Consider the following 16224-nt stretch of genomic DNA (forward strand, 5'->3'; position numbering starts at 1 on the left):
CGGCTTCTCCTGCCACAAAATAGCACTCCTATTTCTGGTCACGACATAACCCTCTGGCAATACCATTAACCTTCCTATTGAATTTGGCAGCTCTGTGGGAGGCAAAAGGCCAAACGAGCTGTGATCGTTTCATATAAACCTTTGGTTTTGTTGTGCACAGTGGAATGAGAACTAGAGAGTAGAAGGTTGGATGATACCTTCCAGAGAAAGTATGAAAGGGGAAGAGAAGAGAGCCAGAACCGACCTCTGGGAAACACCAATGTTGGAAGGACAGCAAGGAAAGAGACGTCATGGAGAAACTGGAAGCAGAGCAGTCAGAGAAGAAAAGGCAGGGAAATGTGTTACCTACGCTGGGGAGTAGGGGCTTCCACTTTGAGCACGGTCTCCAGCGCTCTGAGGTCCTGTGAGAGGTCACAGAAGGCCCAAGAAATGCCCATGGAGTATCAACAAGGAGCAAGAGTGATTTGGACGGAGTAATGAGTAATGAGAAAACAGACGTTGATGAATTCAGGTGTTTGTAAGTTGAAAATTCGGTGATAATCTTCATGAGATTGGCTGTGATAGGGAAGAGAAAGAGAAGGTAAAAGCTGAAGGGAGGTGTGGAGACAAGTGTATTCTTTCAAAAGGTAGAGACTTGGGCACATTTGAATTCTGATGGAAAGGAGCCAGTTCAGGGGGACAGGTTGACCATGAAGAAGAGGAGGTAGAGACAGGGAGGGAGAAGGAGAAGAAAGAAGTGGATGAAGCAAGCATTGGATATTAATGCAAAACCGGATCTTAGTGAAAACTTATTTCTCATAGGAATCCTCAGAAGCAGCTGTCCCTGCCCCCATGGTCAGACCAGGTGATTTAGGGAGCTAAGAAGTATAAGGGGGACTGAAGTAAGTGTAAACCATTCCTGGTGATCCCAAGAAAGGATCTCTTAATACATTTTCTTACAACCACAAATGAAAAATTTCCCCTTACCTCTAAACTTAAAAATCAGTCTCATCCATAGGGTTTTCTAGCAAACACAGGATTCAGCCTCCTGGCACTTGTTCTGACTAGAACTATCTGCCAAAACACTTTTATTTGGGTAGTGAGGTGACACTTAATTAAAATTGAGTTGGAGAAGGCCACCTGGGATCATATCAAATATGAATCTTATTAAAGACCTCTCCTTGCCTTATAAAATATGGATAGAGTAAGTCGGTGCTGGGGGTCTGAGTGAGGTCCCCAAGCAGTGTCCTGCAAGAGTGAGCTTGGACACTGGAGGCTGAGGTGCTGGTTGTCTAAGACTGGCTTTTCCCAGACTCCCTAGGCCCAGGTCAGTTTCTGACTGGGTCAGAATAATGTTGCCTCCTAGAGACAAATAATCCCAAGCTCAAGCTACATACAGCCCCAGGAAAAGGCTTCCCCTCTGAAGTGGAACTGAGGACCACTCCAAATAGTGGTGGGGAATGGTCATTTCCAACATGAACTCGATGGGTCATGCCTTGCTGACTGGACCCAGAGATAGTCTGGTCCAATTTTTTTTAATCAACCGTTTTCTTCTTCCAAATGATAAATTTATTGGCTTACTAGCAATACCCTCTGAAACCCACACCTGGGTTCTGCGTGATCTGGGCTTTTTGCTTGGCGGGAGGAACAGCAGGCTCTGGATTGACTGGCCCCTGAGGGGAAAGGTGTAAGGAGCCACAACCAGCTGCAGCAGGGCGTGGGGTGGAGGGTGGAGACGGTCAGTGACCATGTAGCTCTTCCTGCCTCTACCACCTCTTGGCTGCTTGACCTTGAAGAAGGCCTGGTCTCACTCAGCTTCAATTTCCTCATCTGTAGGATGGCTCTTTCATCTAAGGGTTATTGCGACAATTAAATAAGAGTAGTGTATATGCGCCCAACTCAATCCTCAGTATATCTTAAGTCGTCCCGAAATGTGGGCTGTAACCACCTATAAGGGGGACAGCTTGGGCCTTCACCATCTCTTCACAAAGCAGCTAACTAATGATGTAAAGTGGATGGATGCTGGTTCTTTTCACGTGTACCTGAATGACTTTTAACAGAGCTGGTTCCCCACCCCACCCCACCCCACCCCCATCAACTCCTCTACCCCAGCCATAGAGAAAAACATGCAGGCAGTCAAATTTTATTACCATAAACTAGGAGTAGCTTTATAGCAATTGATGCAGTTATCTAATCATAACCAAAAAGGATCACCAAAAGATTCATTATGCTATGGCTTTTTAAGGTCTTCCCAAAGTTTTACTGGCTTGAAGTTAGTAACTCTATACAGCAGCTCAACTCAATCCACTATACAGATGAACATTTTGCAACCAATTTATCTTAAAGACTAGTCTAGGAAGTTACCTTGCTCTAGGTTAGAAATCCAATGGATACTTTTCTTAGGTGTTTTTGTGGTCAGGTTGTTTACAGGTACACCTTGTTTGATTACACTTCACTTCATTGCACTTCACAGTTGTTGCATTTTTTACAAATCGAAGGTTTGTGGCAACCATATGTCAAGCCACTGTATCGGTGCCATTTTTCCAAGAGCACGTGCTCACTTCATTTCTCTGTGTCATATTTCCATTAATGTATTGTTCCAGTTTGCTAATGCTACTGTTATGCAAAATACAAGAAATGGATTGGCTTTTATAAAGGGGATTTATTCAGTTACAAATTTACGGTTCTAAGGCCGTAAAAGTCTCCAAACTAAGGCATCAACAAGAGGATACCTTCATTGAAGGAAAGCCAGTGACATCTGGAACACCTCTGTCAGCTGGGAAGGCACATGGCTGGCATCTGCTTGTCCTTTTCTCTTGTTTGTGTGTGTGTGTGTGTGTGTGTGTGTGTGTGTGTGTGTATTTCAAAATGGCTTTCTCCAGGAGAACCAAGCGGAGCTGGTTAAGCCTTCTAAGTCCTAAAATGCACATCTGTGGGTTCGGGGTTTATTGATTGAATTCCACCGGTGCAGGAGCCTCTGCAGAGAGAGAGAGAGAATGAGAGATGGAAATGGACAAATGGATTCATTTAGAGCAGCGGAACAGGACACTCTCTGATGTGAAAGAGCTTGTCCTGGGCAACTGTCAGTCGAATGAAGACAAAATCGAAGGCCTCAGATGAATTTGAAGAACTGGAGTTCTTAAGTACAGTCAACATAGGGCCCACCTCAGTTGCAAACTTACTAAAGTTAAACAAACTTAAGAAGCTTGAACTAAGTGATAACAGAATCTCAGGGGGCCTGGAAATACTGGCAGAAAAGTGTCCGAATCTCATGCATCTAAATTTAAGTGGCAACGAAATTAAAGAACTCAGCACAATAGAGCCACTGAAGAAGTTAGAAAACCTCAAGAGCTTAGACCTTTTTAATTGTGAGGTAACCAACCTGAACGACTACCAAGAAAATGTGTTCAAGCTCCTACTGCAACTCACATTATCTCCATGACTAAGACCGACTTGGATGCTGAGGGCTACTTGGAGGGTCTGGATGATGATGAGGAAGATGAGGATGAGGAAGAGTATGATGAAGATGCTCAGGTAGTGGAAGATAAGGAAGATGAAGAGGAAGAGGAAGAAGGTGAAGAAGAGGATGTTCATGGAGAGGAGGAGGAGGATGAAGAAGGTTATAATGATGGGGAAGTAGATGATGAGGAAGATGAAGAAGATCTTGGTAAAGAAGAAAAGGGTCAAAAGCAAAAATGAGAACCTGAAGATGAAGGAACCCAGGAGCAAGCAGATGCCAGCCACATGCCTTCCCAGCTAACAGAGGTTTTCTGGATGCCATTGGCCTTCGTTTGCTGAAGGTTTACTTGTGTTGATGCCTTAATTTGGACATTTTTATGGCCTTTAGACTGTAAATTTGTAGCCAAATAAACCCCCTTTATAAAAGCCAATCCATTTCTGGTATTTTGCATAATGGCAGCATTAGCAAACCAGAACACAGATGAAGGCAGACCAGTAGACAGTTGAGTCCCAGAAACATGCCATTTTTCTCCCCTACACACCCCTGAAATGCACAGCCGAGTTTACTCTGAGGATGCTGTTAAAATGTCAACCCCACTACAGTTGTTTCCTCATGAAAACTCATTTCCATGACATTTCTCAATAGTTTCATAACTGGGAATAGTTGTGCATAGATTGGTTTAAAATTAAGAACAATGTAAAATGTTAAATTCATTGTTGGCCACTAAAAAATTTGGAGCCAAACTTCTGTCCCACCTCTTGCCCAAGTGGGACATCAGCATGCATTTTGTGTTACTCACCATTGGGGTCTGAGGGACTAAGAAATGCCACCCATTTTCCCCTTAGTTGAGAAATAGACCTGGGCGTCAGGGAGATGGATATGCAGACATCAGCTTTATTACCCATGGAAGCTAAGTGGGAGCACACAGCTTAGGTGTGAGGGGAGATGGACTCTCGGGCCCCTTCCTGAGACAACCGGGGACGGCCGGGTCGCCATGCTCCTGGTTGGGAGGGCAGGCTCTGTGCAGGCAGCTCACCATCCCCGAGGGGGGCATGTACAGACCCCTCTCCCAAGGGCCCCCCACATCCTGAGAGACCAGGAGCATCCCCCTCAGAAGCTCCTTCCTTGTAGGGAGAGGAAACAATTATTACAGCTCTGACCTTCCTCCTCTTCGTGGCTCTCCTACCCTCCTTTTCTGTTTGCCCAGCTCCCTTGACTATAGCTAATTGCAGCATACCTATCTTTGTAAAATGTGTTACATTTTTTTGAGAAGTAAAATAGTTTAACCCACGAATTTATTTCAAAACCTTGTATTAAATGAGAAAACCCCACACCATTTAGACTGGTACTTTGAGCAAAGGGGTTGTAGGAAACTGGAAAAGAATAAATACTTTTTCTCATGCCTCTTGGTGTTGAAATTAAACCTTTGTGCCTTGTCTGTCTCTCTTTAATAAGATTTCTTTTAACTCCGTGCTTTAAAATTGCAAAGTAATACCTACACTTAAGGTCTATGAATGTGTCCCACCCCCAGGAAGCTAGATTAAAGTTAATATCTGCAGAGAAGACAAATATTATAAAATGTTCCATCATGAGCCCAATTTAAAAGCATCTATGCCAAGTTTTTAACAAAAATTCTAAACTGATAGATCCAAATGTGTATCATGCCTTTCAAGAGACTCAAGTTGAAAAAACTGTACCTTTATTTCAATGGGACCACAATTACTCAGTGAATTATTTTAATTCTTTCTTTAGAATTGCTATTGGAAGCTTCAGAAAGTATCTCAAATACCCTAAAAAAATGGCAAGTCTTTATTCTTTAGGGTGATTTTGTAACCAGCCTTGTGGAGCTCTGCTTAATAAATAATGTAATATTATTCAAATTTGGTGGCAACAATTTTAGTGAAAAAATCAAGATGAGTAGAAAGTGGTGAGACAGCTTTTCTATTTGCTTTCTTCTGAAACTGAAGCCCTTTACATGTGTACCAAGAAATAAAAGAGGACAAGCAGGTAGATTTACTTAATTGTATCACTGACTGCTTACAACTGAATTGTGGTCAAATTGCACAGTTCACCCCACAAGAAAAGGGAATCTGGTGGTTTGTGTGTCACGATTAATGTTGACATTAACCCCTAGTATGATGACATCTTGAAAATCATGTTGCAAACCCACTTTCCCCTTCTACGACTTGCATTTCTAGTTTCTTTCTTTGGGTGCTGCTGATGTCACCAGGTACTGTACTCCCCGTTATTCTGCTTGAACTAAAGCATTTGGACCAAAACTCTTGTGCTTCCCGGTTCTCTTCCAGAGCACAGGAAGCTCGGAAACATGACTGTGACCGTCAAGAAGACAGTGCCCTCCCCCGAGGCTGTGCAGACCCTCTACCAGCGGATGAGGTACGAGTATGAGTTCTACCACCACGTCCGGGAGCAGTTCCACCTGCTCAAGCGCAAGTTTGGACTCAAGTCCCACATGGGCCAGCCCCCTCCAAGACCACAGTTCTTCATCCCTACCCCACTGGACACTGAGGAGCCCATCAATGAGGAGGAGCAAGATGATGAGAAGTGGTTAGAAGATATTTATAAGAGGTGATGCAAGCAGTGCACTGCCTCCAATTTCCAGAAAGTTTTTGGTTTGGTGGTGGGGGGTGGAGGGGCAGAAATGTCCTTAAAATGACTAAATTAATGCTCAGCTGCATTAAAAAGAACAAAACATGCCCACACGTTGGGGTCATTGGGAGATGCCCGGTTTTGCGGGTTCCATTTGTTTAATTCTATGATGGGTTTTTCTTGGCTCCATGGGTTGTTCCCTGGTATACTAGATGGCTTCATCTCAAAACATCTCATCATAAAATAGCTTTCTTACCCTGGTATCATGGGGGGAGGGAGAGAAATAGAGTCCATAGCCCAATAACTTATCATTTGCAAAATGGCTTGTGAAAATATTACCTCAGTGGTAGGGGACACCCACATGTGTATATTTCACTAGAAATACAAAACCACTTTGGAGACCAAGGGATCTGCTCTGGAAGGATCGTGGCAGGTGAGGTAAGCCAGGGAGGTCATCAGAGTGGTCTCTACCCACACGGATAGAATTCTGCCTCTGGTCCACCTCAGAGGACAGCTTCACCAAGAGCAGTTCTTATCTTTGAAAGAGCAAGTTAGCATGTACCACGTCCCCAAACAATCCAACACCTCAAGCACCTTTCAAGGGTCAAAGTGCATGGCAAGCTCCACTGAGACACCCCATTTCCAAGCAGGGACAAGAGTGTTTGTGATGTAAGGAGGAGTGTAGGCAAGACAGATGAAATCTGGAGGTCACAAGGCATTAGGGAAAGGGTGTGAGTGTGTTCTTTCCACCCAATAGGAAGCCCCCAGAGCTTATTTATCTCTGGCACTTGACTCTGTGGCAGAAAATTCTAAGCTTGGCCACAGACAGTGCATAATCTATCAAGCCCCAAACCAAGCTGGGCCCTGTAAAATATCAGGCACACCCCTGAACCAAGCTGGCCCCACCACCAAACCAGACTGGCCCCATAATCTTATCAGGCACACCCCAGAACCAAGCTGAGCCCCACAATGCCTGAGATCCTTCACCTTCCAGTCCTGTAAGAGGCACCTGCCTTCAGTAAGAAGAGACACTGAGTTCTGTGCAGGCAACAGTAGAACTAGAATCCCATTACTTAGGGAACCGGCTCACTCTGGAGAACCCTCACTAGGAACATCAGGAAGAGAAGAAGCAAGAGCTTCTTGGTAAGAGACTGCTTGGCCAACTTGTTGAGTACATGGCCATCCCCAGTGTGATCTGAATAGATGTTGGGCAGTTACACTGCTCCAAAATATCTCTTACCCCCTTCTTCCACCCCCATGACCTCCTGCCTATCAGTGATGCTTTGGTTGAATCATCAGAAGTCAATTACTTGGGATTCTGAAATATTTTCACCTTTAAAAAGAACCCCTGGAAAATCTACATACCCCTGGGTAGGTCATGGACAGCTGGCCAAGTAGCAAGGCACAGGGCACATTGGAGGCAGGCAGGGTACGGCACAGCAGAGTTTATCTACTTCAGCTTCGTGCCCTCCAGCCAGCCCTTCAAGAGTTCTAGCAAAGGGTGAGTTGGAAATGTTTCATAGTAAATGAGACTGACTTTACACAGCCATACGTTTTCTACTTTTCAGAAACCAACAAGTCTCGTTAGAATTTTTTTGTCCTTCACTGAAATTGGACAGTAGCCAAGATAGAAAGCAAGTCATTTGGAACCTGTCAGGTGTGCACTAAAGCTACTTTATCTTGAGGTGTTCTCAGGAGGCTCTGCCCCACAGGAAGCCAGAGGCACAAACCCAGCCCTTGGCCACTGCGGGCCTCCTTCTGCCCCAGAGGACATGTTGGTAGAAGAGGAAATGTTCTTTGTCCTGTTTAGAAAGACCAGGGCCTATGGTTAGGCATGCCTACAAAGCAACTCAGAGAGCCACGATCCTGCTAACAGCAGGAACCAGAATGGTGGCCCGTTAGTTGTATCATTTCTATGAAATTACATATAAAGAATGATGATTAGTTCACACACTGTGCAATCTCATCATCTGAAAATAAAGTTGAGTTTCAATATAAAGCGAAGGAAAGGCTGAGTTTTCTCTACTGTGGTCAGAACGTAAGATGATTGATCATTTAAAAAATTCACCTTCCACAAGTTCACATGGGCGTTCTACCTGTGTGCTCAAAGACATTTATTTTCAGCAGTGATCATTTTATAACCTAACAACAAAAGATGCTGACTGATTTCCTTGCCAATTTTATTTTGACCCAACAAACAGCCTCTAGGTTTCGCCTCTTCTGCCTGGAAGTCAAGGCACTTCATCAATTTATTTGGCTCATGTGACAAAGTTTCTTTGACTCTGGGCCCGGAACCCACTTTGTACGTCATGAAATATATTGTACATTTTACATAGTTTAATTTAAAAAACACATTTTAAGCTGGTTGATCTTTGACTGCCTTATTTATTATAACCTTTCAGCACATTCCAAGGTTTTAGTTACTCAGGAAGGAGTTAATTAAAATGATTTTATTTTGGCCTGATGGATGTTTTTTAAAAGGAAAATTATCATGAACCTTCAGCCTACTTTCCTTGAGTGCCATAAAAGTGCTTTGTGAATCTTTTTTTTAAAGAAGAAAGAAAAAATATGGTGTTTGACATCAATGGAAATTCAAAAATATATATGAACTGAAACATTAGCTTAGCTAAAATAAAAGCAATCTGTGTTTGAGATAAAGTGTTTTCTTAAGTTATTCATTACCCACATAAATAAATGAATATAAAGAAGTAAAAAATATTTTTCCTTTCTGATGATAGCTGGAAAAAGAAGTACTTGCAGTTCCTCACAGCCCCCTTAGCCTTCTTCATTGGCTAAGCTTTTTCCCCCAAGATGTAATTTTGAAAAGATGTACTTTTTAAAAAGATGTAAACTTCCATTCTTGTGATTATATGACATCAGAAAAGCTGGCTGAAAAAAATGAGCTAGTCACTCAGTCATCCAGTTGTGTATATAAAATACCAAGCAACCAACTTTGCTGCTGTTTCAGTGTCAAGAACTTCAACAAGAACCACTGATCGCTGGTATCAGGGATCTGCCCTGCATGTCTGCGGTGACATGGGACAGTGAGGGGCGGATGCTCTGATTTCTTTCTCAGATGTGTACAGCCTCAAAACTGGATGGCTCTGTCCTCCCAAGTGGGCGGTCTTCATCCAGAAATGTCGTCCCTGGGAAACCTCACTGCTGCAGTCAACAGTCAGATAGAAAGCAGAGTGGGGTGGGGTTAGTAGGAGAGGAAAGGGCAGGGAGAGGAGGGAGAGAGGGAGGGAGGGACAGAGGAAGGGAGAGAGAAGAGTGAGGGGAGAGAGGGAGAAAGAGAGGAAGAAGGAGAGAGAGGGGGAAAGTAGGAGGGGGAATGAGGGAGGGAAAGAGAAAAAGAGGGAGGAGAGAAAGGAAGGTGGGGAGAGTGGGGGTGCAGAGATTTCCATGCTTTCCAGATACTGAACATTGAATTCCAACCACATGCGACTGCTTTATAAAATAAAAGGATCAGAATCATAGTACTAAATGAAACAAAAAGTCCCTTCAGCAATAGCATGCTTTATTCCAAGCAGGAATCTGAGAGGCTTAATCAGCAAGTGATAAGAGGTGACCTTTCTTTATCATTTAATTTGTTCTTCTGTAACCCAGCCAAATGATGTTTGACTCTGAATGAACTTCTAAGGCAAAACATGGGAATGTGCACTTCTGGAGCTGTTGTCTGGCTTGAGGTTCTTTCTAAATGCGCTATTAACCTGCAGGTTAATCCAATGGGCTATTTGGTTTTAAAGGAATTTTATAGTTAATGGCAGTTATTTCTTAAAATGCAGAATGATGATCCATAACCATTCAGAAAAAAAATAGTCCTGTGGGTCAAAACTGTGATATTCCTTTCGAGTAAAAGTAAAGAGGATTTTTTTTACCAAAATGACTTGCTTCACAGCTGACAATGAAGAACCCAGTAAAAGAAAAAGTATTTTTTAAATACTGCACCAGAAGAGCCCATTTTAGACTAACACCTACAATTAAGAGTCTGTTAAGAAAACCACATGGAACATCTTTCCCAAGTACAGAAAACTCACTGTGGGGTAACCCAGCTTCTGGCAGAAAGTTAGAGCAGAGGCACTAACTCCAAGCAGGAGAGGAGCAAGCCTGGACCCACAGACGCTTAGAGCTGCTGCCTGAGCTCAGCCACCCCCGAGTCCAATTCCTCATTTTACAGACAAGAAGCCCAAGGTCCAGAGAGAAACGGCAAATACATCACAGGCTAACCTTTTCAACTAGAGCTTCGCTCACCTTTTGTGTAGCTACCAAATTAAAACTTGAGAATGATGATATGGCACCAACGTCCATTGACCGTCCCAGGATGGGATGGAAATGATGGGGTACCTTCAGCCCACCCGGGCCCCTGCTTCATGGGCACTGCTCTGGAGTGGGCCCAGGACCCCCTTCCTGGAGAAGGACCCCATGGGTTTTCAATCACTAAAGTCCTCCGAGACAGACGCCCAAACAGCAAGGGGCAGATGCTCTGATTCCTGTCTCAGACGTCTACATCCGCCCCTCGCAGATGCCCAGTGGAAGTTTCTGTCTACTCAAAGGCCACACAGAGGTTCTTCCTTCTTATTAAGCAGATCTGGGCCAAGTCTGCCAGTCTCAGATGATGATAAAAGGTTATTTTTCTTAAAGGCAAAATGAAGATTCATGTCCTACTCCCCGGAAACAGCTTCAGATGTACCCACCTCAAATGCTGAGAACCGGACCCCAGAGGAGGCCCTTGAGCTGGCTGCCCCCGGACTATCCTCCTGGGGAGTTTCCTTCTTGCTGTGGGGAGGTTGACACCCAGCCCCAGCACATACCCCAGGGGTCACAGAATTGTGAACTGACCATGTGTGGGTATTTTGGATTGCAACATGTAAACATGTGGGGATTCCCTTTAAAAAAAAAATAAAATAAAATAAAAGAGGAGAAAACAAAAATCACCATGCAAAGGAAAGAAGCGAGCTCTGCTGTTCCCTCAAGAGTCATGGCGGGTGAGAATGGCCATCTCCTCCCTGGCTCCCCTATGCCTTGCTCTCTGAGCAGGTGGGAGCCATGTGGAGTGCAGACGTGACCTGTGGCCCAGCCCACTACAGACAGGAGGGAGGCAGCAGATCTGGCTGCAGCGCCACAGGATACACGGACACCAGGGGTTAGAGCCGGCGGGTCCCTGAGGTCCAGCCCCAGCTGGTTCATTTCACTGGGCCTTTGAGTCATCCCTTGACCTTCTCGTACTGCAGTCAGCCCCACTGGACTGCCAGAAGGGCCACAGGCTGTCCACTGAAGAGCAACAACTGCTTTTGCAAGGAGCCATACTCCAGCCCCAGCCCAGCTGCCAGCCCGCAGTCCCATTGCCAAGAGCCACAACCCCTCCCGGGCTGATGGAGGGTCAACCAGGTCCCCGTGTTGCCCAGGGTCGGTGCCCAGTGCACCCGTAAGTCCAAGACAGGAACAGCACTTGGGAAAGGTGAGTTGAGCTGATGGGAATAGGCACTTTTTTCTGGATGTGCGTCAGAGGAAATAAAGCAGGGACCTGTCCTGAAGAACACCCATTCCCACCTTCTGGCCTGGCATCTGCTGGTGTGTCTGTGTATTTCCTGTGCTGTTACCCGGTATGGAATGCTCCGTAGAGCCCATTTTTCCTTGACACTCTTGGGGAGGAGCTTGTCTAGCTGTGAGCTATAGGATTAGTCTCGCCCTGGCAGTTTGTACTAAATACAGGCTTCCTCGAACTTCTTTAAAGTACCCTGTGTATCTGGGGTCCTGTTACTAATAGTGATGAGCCTAAAACATCCATGTGGATTATTATTATTACATGCTGTGCATAAGGAAAAGTGTTCATAAAAGTTGAAAACCTGACAGTATGGGGTCATGTTAGTAAAAGATGGAAAACCTGACAGTAGGGTACTGTTAATAAAAATTAAAACTCTGACTCTCTGGAGTACTGTACCCCCTTTGAACTCGTGCTTCTCACTTTCAGAAGTGGCATCCCTGCTCTGACTTTGTGTGAGAAATCTGGCCATGATTTTGTGGGCTGGTGATATTTTCAGCATGTTCCATCTTGTGACCCACCATAGGACTTCCTGGGTGGAGACTTTAATGTGAAGACTTTTTCACATGCAGAAGACAATTATGACACTGGCCACAAACATACTAGGGCTCTATTTGCTGCTTGTACCAAACTAACTTTTTCTCCTTTACCTTCAGGAAACTTTCCTATTTTTTCTACATCTTTGTTTGGAAGTTAGTGAAATTCTAATCCAGTGGTTCTTTCCAAGAATAATGCACAAACCAGATGTTAGGAGATAGATATGAAAAAGAAATCCATGTGTTAAATGACCAGGGAAATGCTGCAGCCTGTAGCCCTTACTTGAAGTCACACAGTATGGTGGCATATTAAAGGCTCTGAAAAGTCCTGCAGTTTAAAAACATAAATCAATGTATCTTAATTGAACTACATTTTTCTCACAATTGTGTTTCATGGAACCCTTTCTTGAATAAGATCCATTAATATCCTGTAGAACTAGTGTTCTGGAGATGATGTTTTGAGAAAGTTGCTTTCATGTAAGTCATTTTTCCCAATTGGAAGAGTTTCCTTCTGCTATGGTTTATTGTGGGAGTTTCTGAATGGTCTGCACCCACTGTTTAAAAAAATGCCTGAAAACGAAATGCCTCTGGATCCTGCTTGAGGAAATATATTTTCAGATGGTTAACATTTTGATAGATGGAAGGGGAGGGAGGCAAACAACATTCTTAGTAATTATTTTCAGTTTTGCTTATTCTTCCTGATTACTCTCTTCTACCTCATGAAAGTAAATTTTTTCTACTTTTTAATATTATTTGGACATCTCAAGTCAATTGACTCCTGACCATCAGCCCTCAGATCAGGTTGAAGAAAGGACATCTGCCCCCATTTCCTCCCTGATCTGTGGCTGGTTATGCAGGACAGAAGCAAAGTAGGGCAAACAGACCCCATTGTCCAAGTAAGGTTGACTGGAGATAAAGAGGCGCAACTCCTAAGAGAGGCTCGTCTTCTGTACACCAGGCTCCTGTGTTGTCTAGTACACTAGGGGGAGCCGTATCCATAATTTACTCAAGAAATCCCAAACTCTTTCCAAACTTAAAGGTCTCCAGTACCTGCTTCCCTTTCTTCAACACGGCAGGGCAGGATGTCCCAGAGGGAACCAACGCTCACGGCTGGTGCATTCGAAAAACAACGTACACACTGCCAACCAATCCATTAGTATTATCTTTCCCAGGCTCTGTGACCTGATTTAGTTGGGTTGTTACTATTTTTAAATTGCTATTGTATTTTTGAAATCGGTCTTTACCAGATAATGTATCCTGAATATGTTGTGTGACTACACTAGGATGGAAACTCTGATTTGGCCACCAAGAGGTGACCCATGTGATGGCTTGATGGTTACTGACATCAGATAGTATCATCATTGCTGCTAAAAGGGTAAGAAGAAAATGAATACATGAAAAGCAAGGAGGTTGGAAGACTTCAAGAAAGCAACTCGGTTATCAAGGCAGCCAAACTTGAAAAAAGATTCAGTGTTAACGCTCCGTTCAAATTATTTTAATGTACAAAAATTTAGTCACACACAGGCGCGCAATTCAGAGAAGGTGAGTGAGCAAAGAAGACTGGAGTAAAGGGAAGGTTCCAAGTGGGATTTGAACTAGACCATGAGGGAAGGGAGAATTTGCAGAAAAGAGCAGTGCCCATCTAAAGCAGAGAGCTCATTCTGTCCTTTCCGCAGATTTCCAAGAAGGTGTTTGTATAACAGGAAATGAAGGCTCTAAGAAGTTAAATAATGAGCTCATGGTACCCACAATGAGTGGCAGGGCTAGGAGTCACATCTGAGTTCAACAACCATGCTCTTTCTGATGGGCCCAGTTGCCAAGGATTTTGGAAGGAATTTTTATTTTACTCAGAGGGCAATGAGGAACCCTTGGACATTCTGATCAGAACAGGAAAGTAACATGAGGCAGGTGGTCTGGCTCTGCACCCTGGGAAGCTGATCCCTGGAGATTGCTGCACCTAGACTCCTTTGCCTGCCACATCTCAGTTGGGTTTGGCCAGTGAGTGGTGCACAAGAAATGAGCATCTGACTAGAATGCTGAGTCTGCCTGATACACCAGGCAAGGGAAAGCAAAGCAAATGGGAGGCAGAACCCACTCTGAAGCTTTTAGTCCTCTCAGGGTGGGCTCTGCAGGATGGGCTGGGGTGTGGACTGGAGAAAAAGAAGGGCAGAAGCTAGAACTTGAAGATGACCCCATGACTGATTGCAAACAGTGGGAAACTGTCCTCTTGGGTCGAATGGATAAACAAGGAGCAAAGGGAAAATACAGCATGAACTCCAGTTATTTCCAGCTTGGGTAAAGATGCAAGTGATATAAATGGATAGCAGGGCAAGGAGCAGAATATAGGAGCAGATGAGTTCAGTTGGGATGTGCAGGCGTATAGAGTTTGATTGATGGCTCACCAGATCCTCTATTTCATTATCCTCAGAGGTGGGGTTTCCCAGCAGGCATTACATCCACCCACTGTGACCGCAGCAGCCCAGACTGGGTTTCCAAATTCTCTGCAGTCAGCGCAAGAGCGGTACTCAAATCTAGCCATTTTCTATGTGTGCCATGATATGGGAAAAAGTTTGGTAAACCCAGCTTTAATTTTTTCTACAAAGGGTTTTCTTTTCTTAAAAGAAACAAACAAAAAATTGCTTTCTTTCCAGGCCCTGCAGTTCCTTTTCTTTTACAGCACTCATTATTTGATTTACTGGTAAGTGTATAGAATGATTCGCCATCAATAAATTCACCTGATAAATTTTTCTAGCAAAGGCAATGGATTAGAAACCTATCCATCTCAGACTGCTGCAGACCAATTTAGGTGGAGAATGTGATAAACTTAACCGACCTAAAAGCAAAACCCTGCTCTCATGCTGATGAGCACCAGCCTCCAACGAAGTGGATCAACATCTTACACGATTAAATCCCAAGACAAATAGGAATCAGGCATTTCATGCCATCTTCAAGCTAAAAGTAGTTAACCTCTACATCTAGAGTCTCCTCTTCATCCTCTCACTGAAGTCATTAAAATAGAAATGTTTCTAAAATTACAAATGTTTTCTAGGATTGACCAGAGAAACTCTGACATTGACATATCAATGTCCGATCTTTTATATCCATCCAGAAGAGAGTTTTAGGTGTCATAATTGACATTGAAACTACAACAAACACATCTTTAAATTAATATATTGGAATTCACAAATTAAAAATACAAAGAGTAAACTACTTCATGCAGGCTTTTTTCTTTTTAGAGTTCTATTTGATTGCGTAGCTTAAGAGTACAAGGAAACGTTTTATTTCAGTTAAACATACCATGCTGCATATTTGTATGGTTCTATGTCATGTTTAAAAATGCTTTAATATAGGTTATATCAGTCCTGTGAGTAGATGGTCCTTTGGATTAGGAAATTGGGACTCAAATTGATTTATGTGAAGTCACATACCTAGTTTGTGACAGAATTGATTCTAGGTCCTTCTGGCTCCTTGTTTAGTGCTCTTTTGTCTAAATTATGCCAACACAGTCAATGTATAGGAAATAATTTTCATTTTTCTTTATTCAATGAATATTCTTTTTAATTTTTTTAATGGTGACATAACACATTTCCAACTTTAACTAATTTTAAGTTTACACTTCAGTGATATTAATTGCACTCACAATGCTGTGCTACCATCCCCACCATCCATTACCAAACCTTTTTCCTCACTCCAAAAAGAAACTCTGTACCCATTAAGCAATAATTCTCCATTCCTCTTCCCTCCACCTCAAGCCCCTTGTAACCTCTAGTCAACCATCTGTCTCTATGAATTCATTTATTCTAGATATTTCATGTAAGTGGAATCAGACAACATTTGTCCTTTTGTGTCTGGTTTATTCACTTAGCGTAACGTTTTCAAGGTTCGTCATATTGTAGCACTTATCAAAACATCGCTCCTTTTTACAGCTGAATAATATCCCATTGTATGCATATACCAAATTTTGTTTATTTGTTGTGGATGACGCTTGGGTCATTTAAACCTCTTGGTAGTTGTGAATCATGCAGCTTTGAAATTGGTGTACAAGTATCTGTTTGAGTCCCTGTTTATAATTCTTTGGGGAATATATCTAGGAGTGG

The 16224-nt window shown here is 43.4% G+C and overlaps 1 protein-coding gene and 1 pseudogene across 1 annotated transcript in view; both read left to right on the top strand.

Annotated features, from left to right (window-relative positions):
- The window catches only part of UST (uronyl 2-sulfotransferase), a 372714-nt gene extending 364010 nt beyond the window's left edge, over positions 1–8704 (top strand). The window contains exon 8 of the mRNA XM_037819198.1: positions 5746–8704. Coding sequence (XP_037675126.1) covers positions 5746–6029 — 284 coding nt within the window. The 3' untranslated portion in view covers positions 6030–8704. The remainder of the gene's footprint in view (positions 1–5745) is intronic.
- On the top strand, positions 2983–3678 carry LOC119521141 (annotated as a pseudogene).
- Positions 8705–16224: the final 7520 nt, after the last annotated feature.

Source organism: Choloepus didactylus, chromosome 2, assembly GCF_015220235.1.
Source record: "Choloepus didactylus isolate mChoDid1 chromosome 2, mChoDid1.pri, whole genome shotgun sequence".
Taxonomy (NCBI): Eukaryota; Metazoa; Chordata; class Mammalia; order Pilosa; family Megalonychidae; genus Choloepus; species Choloepus didactylus.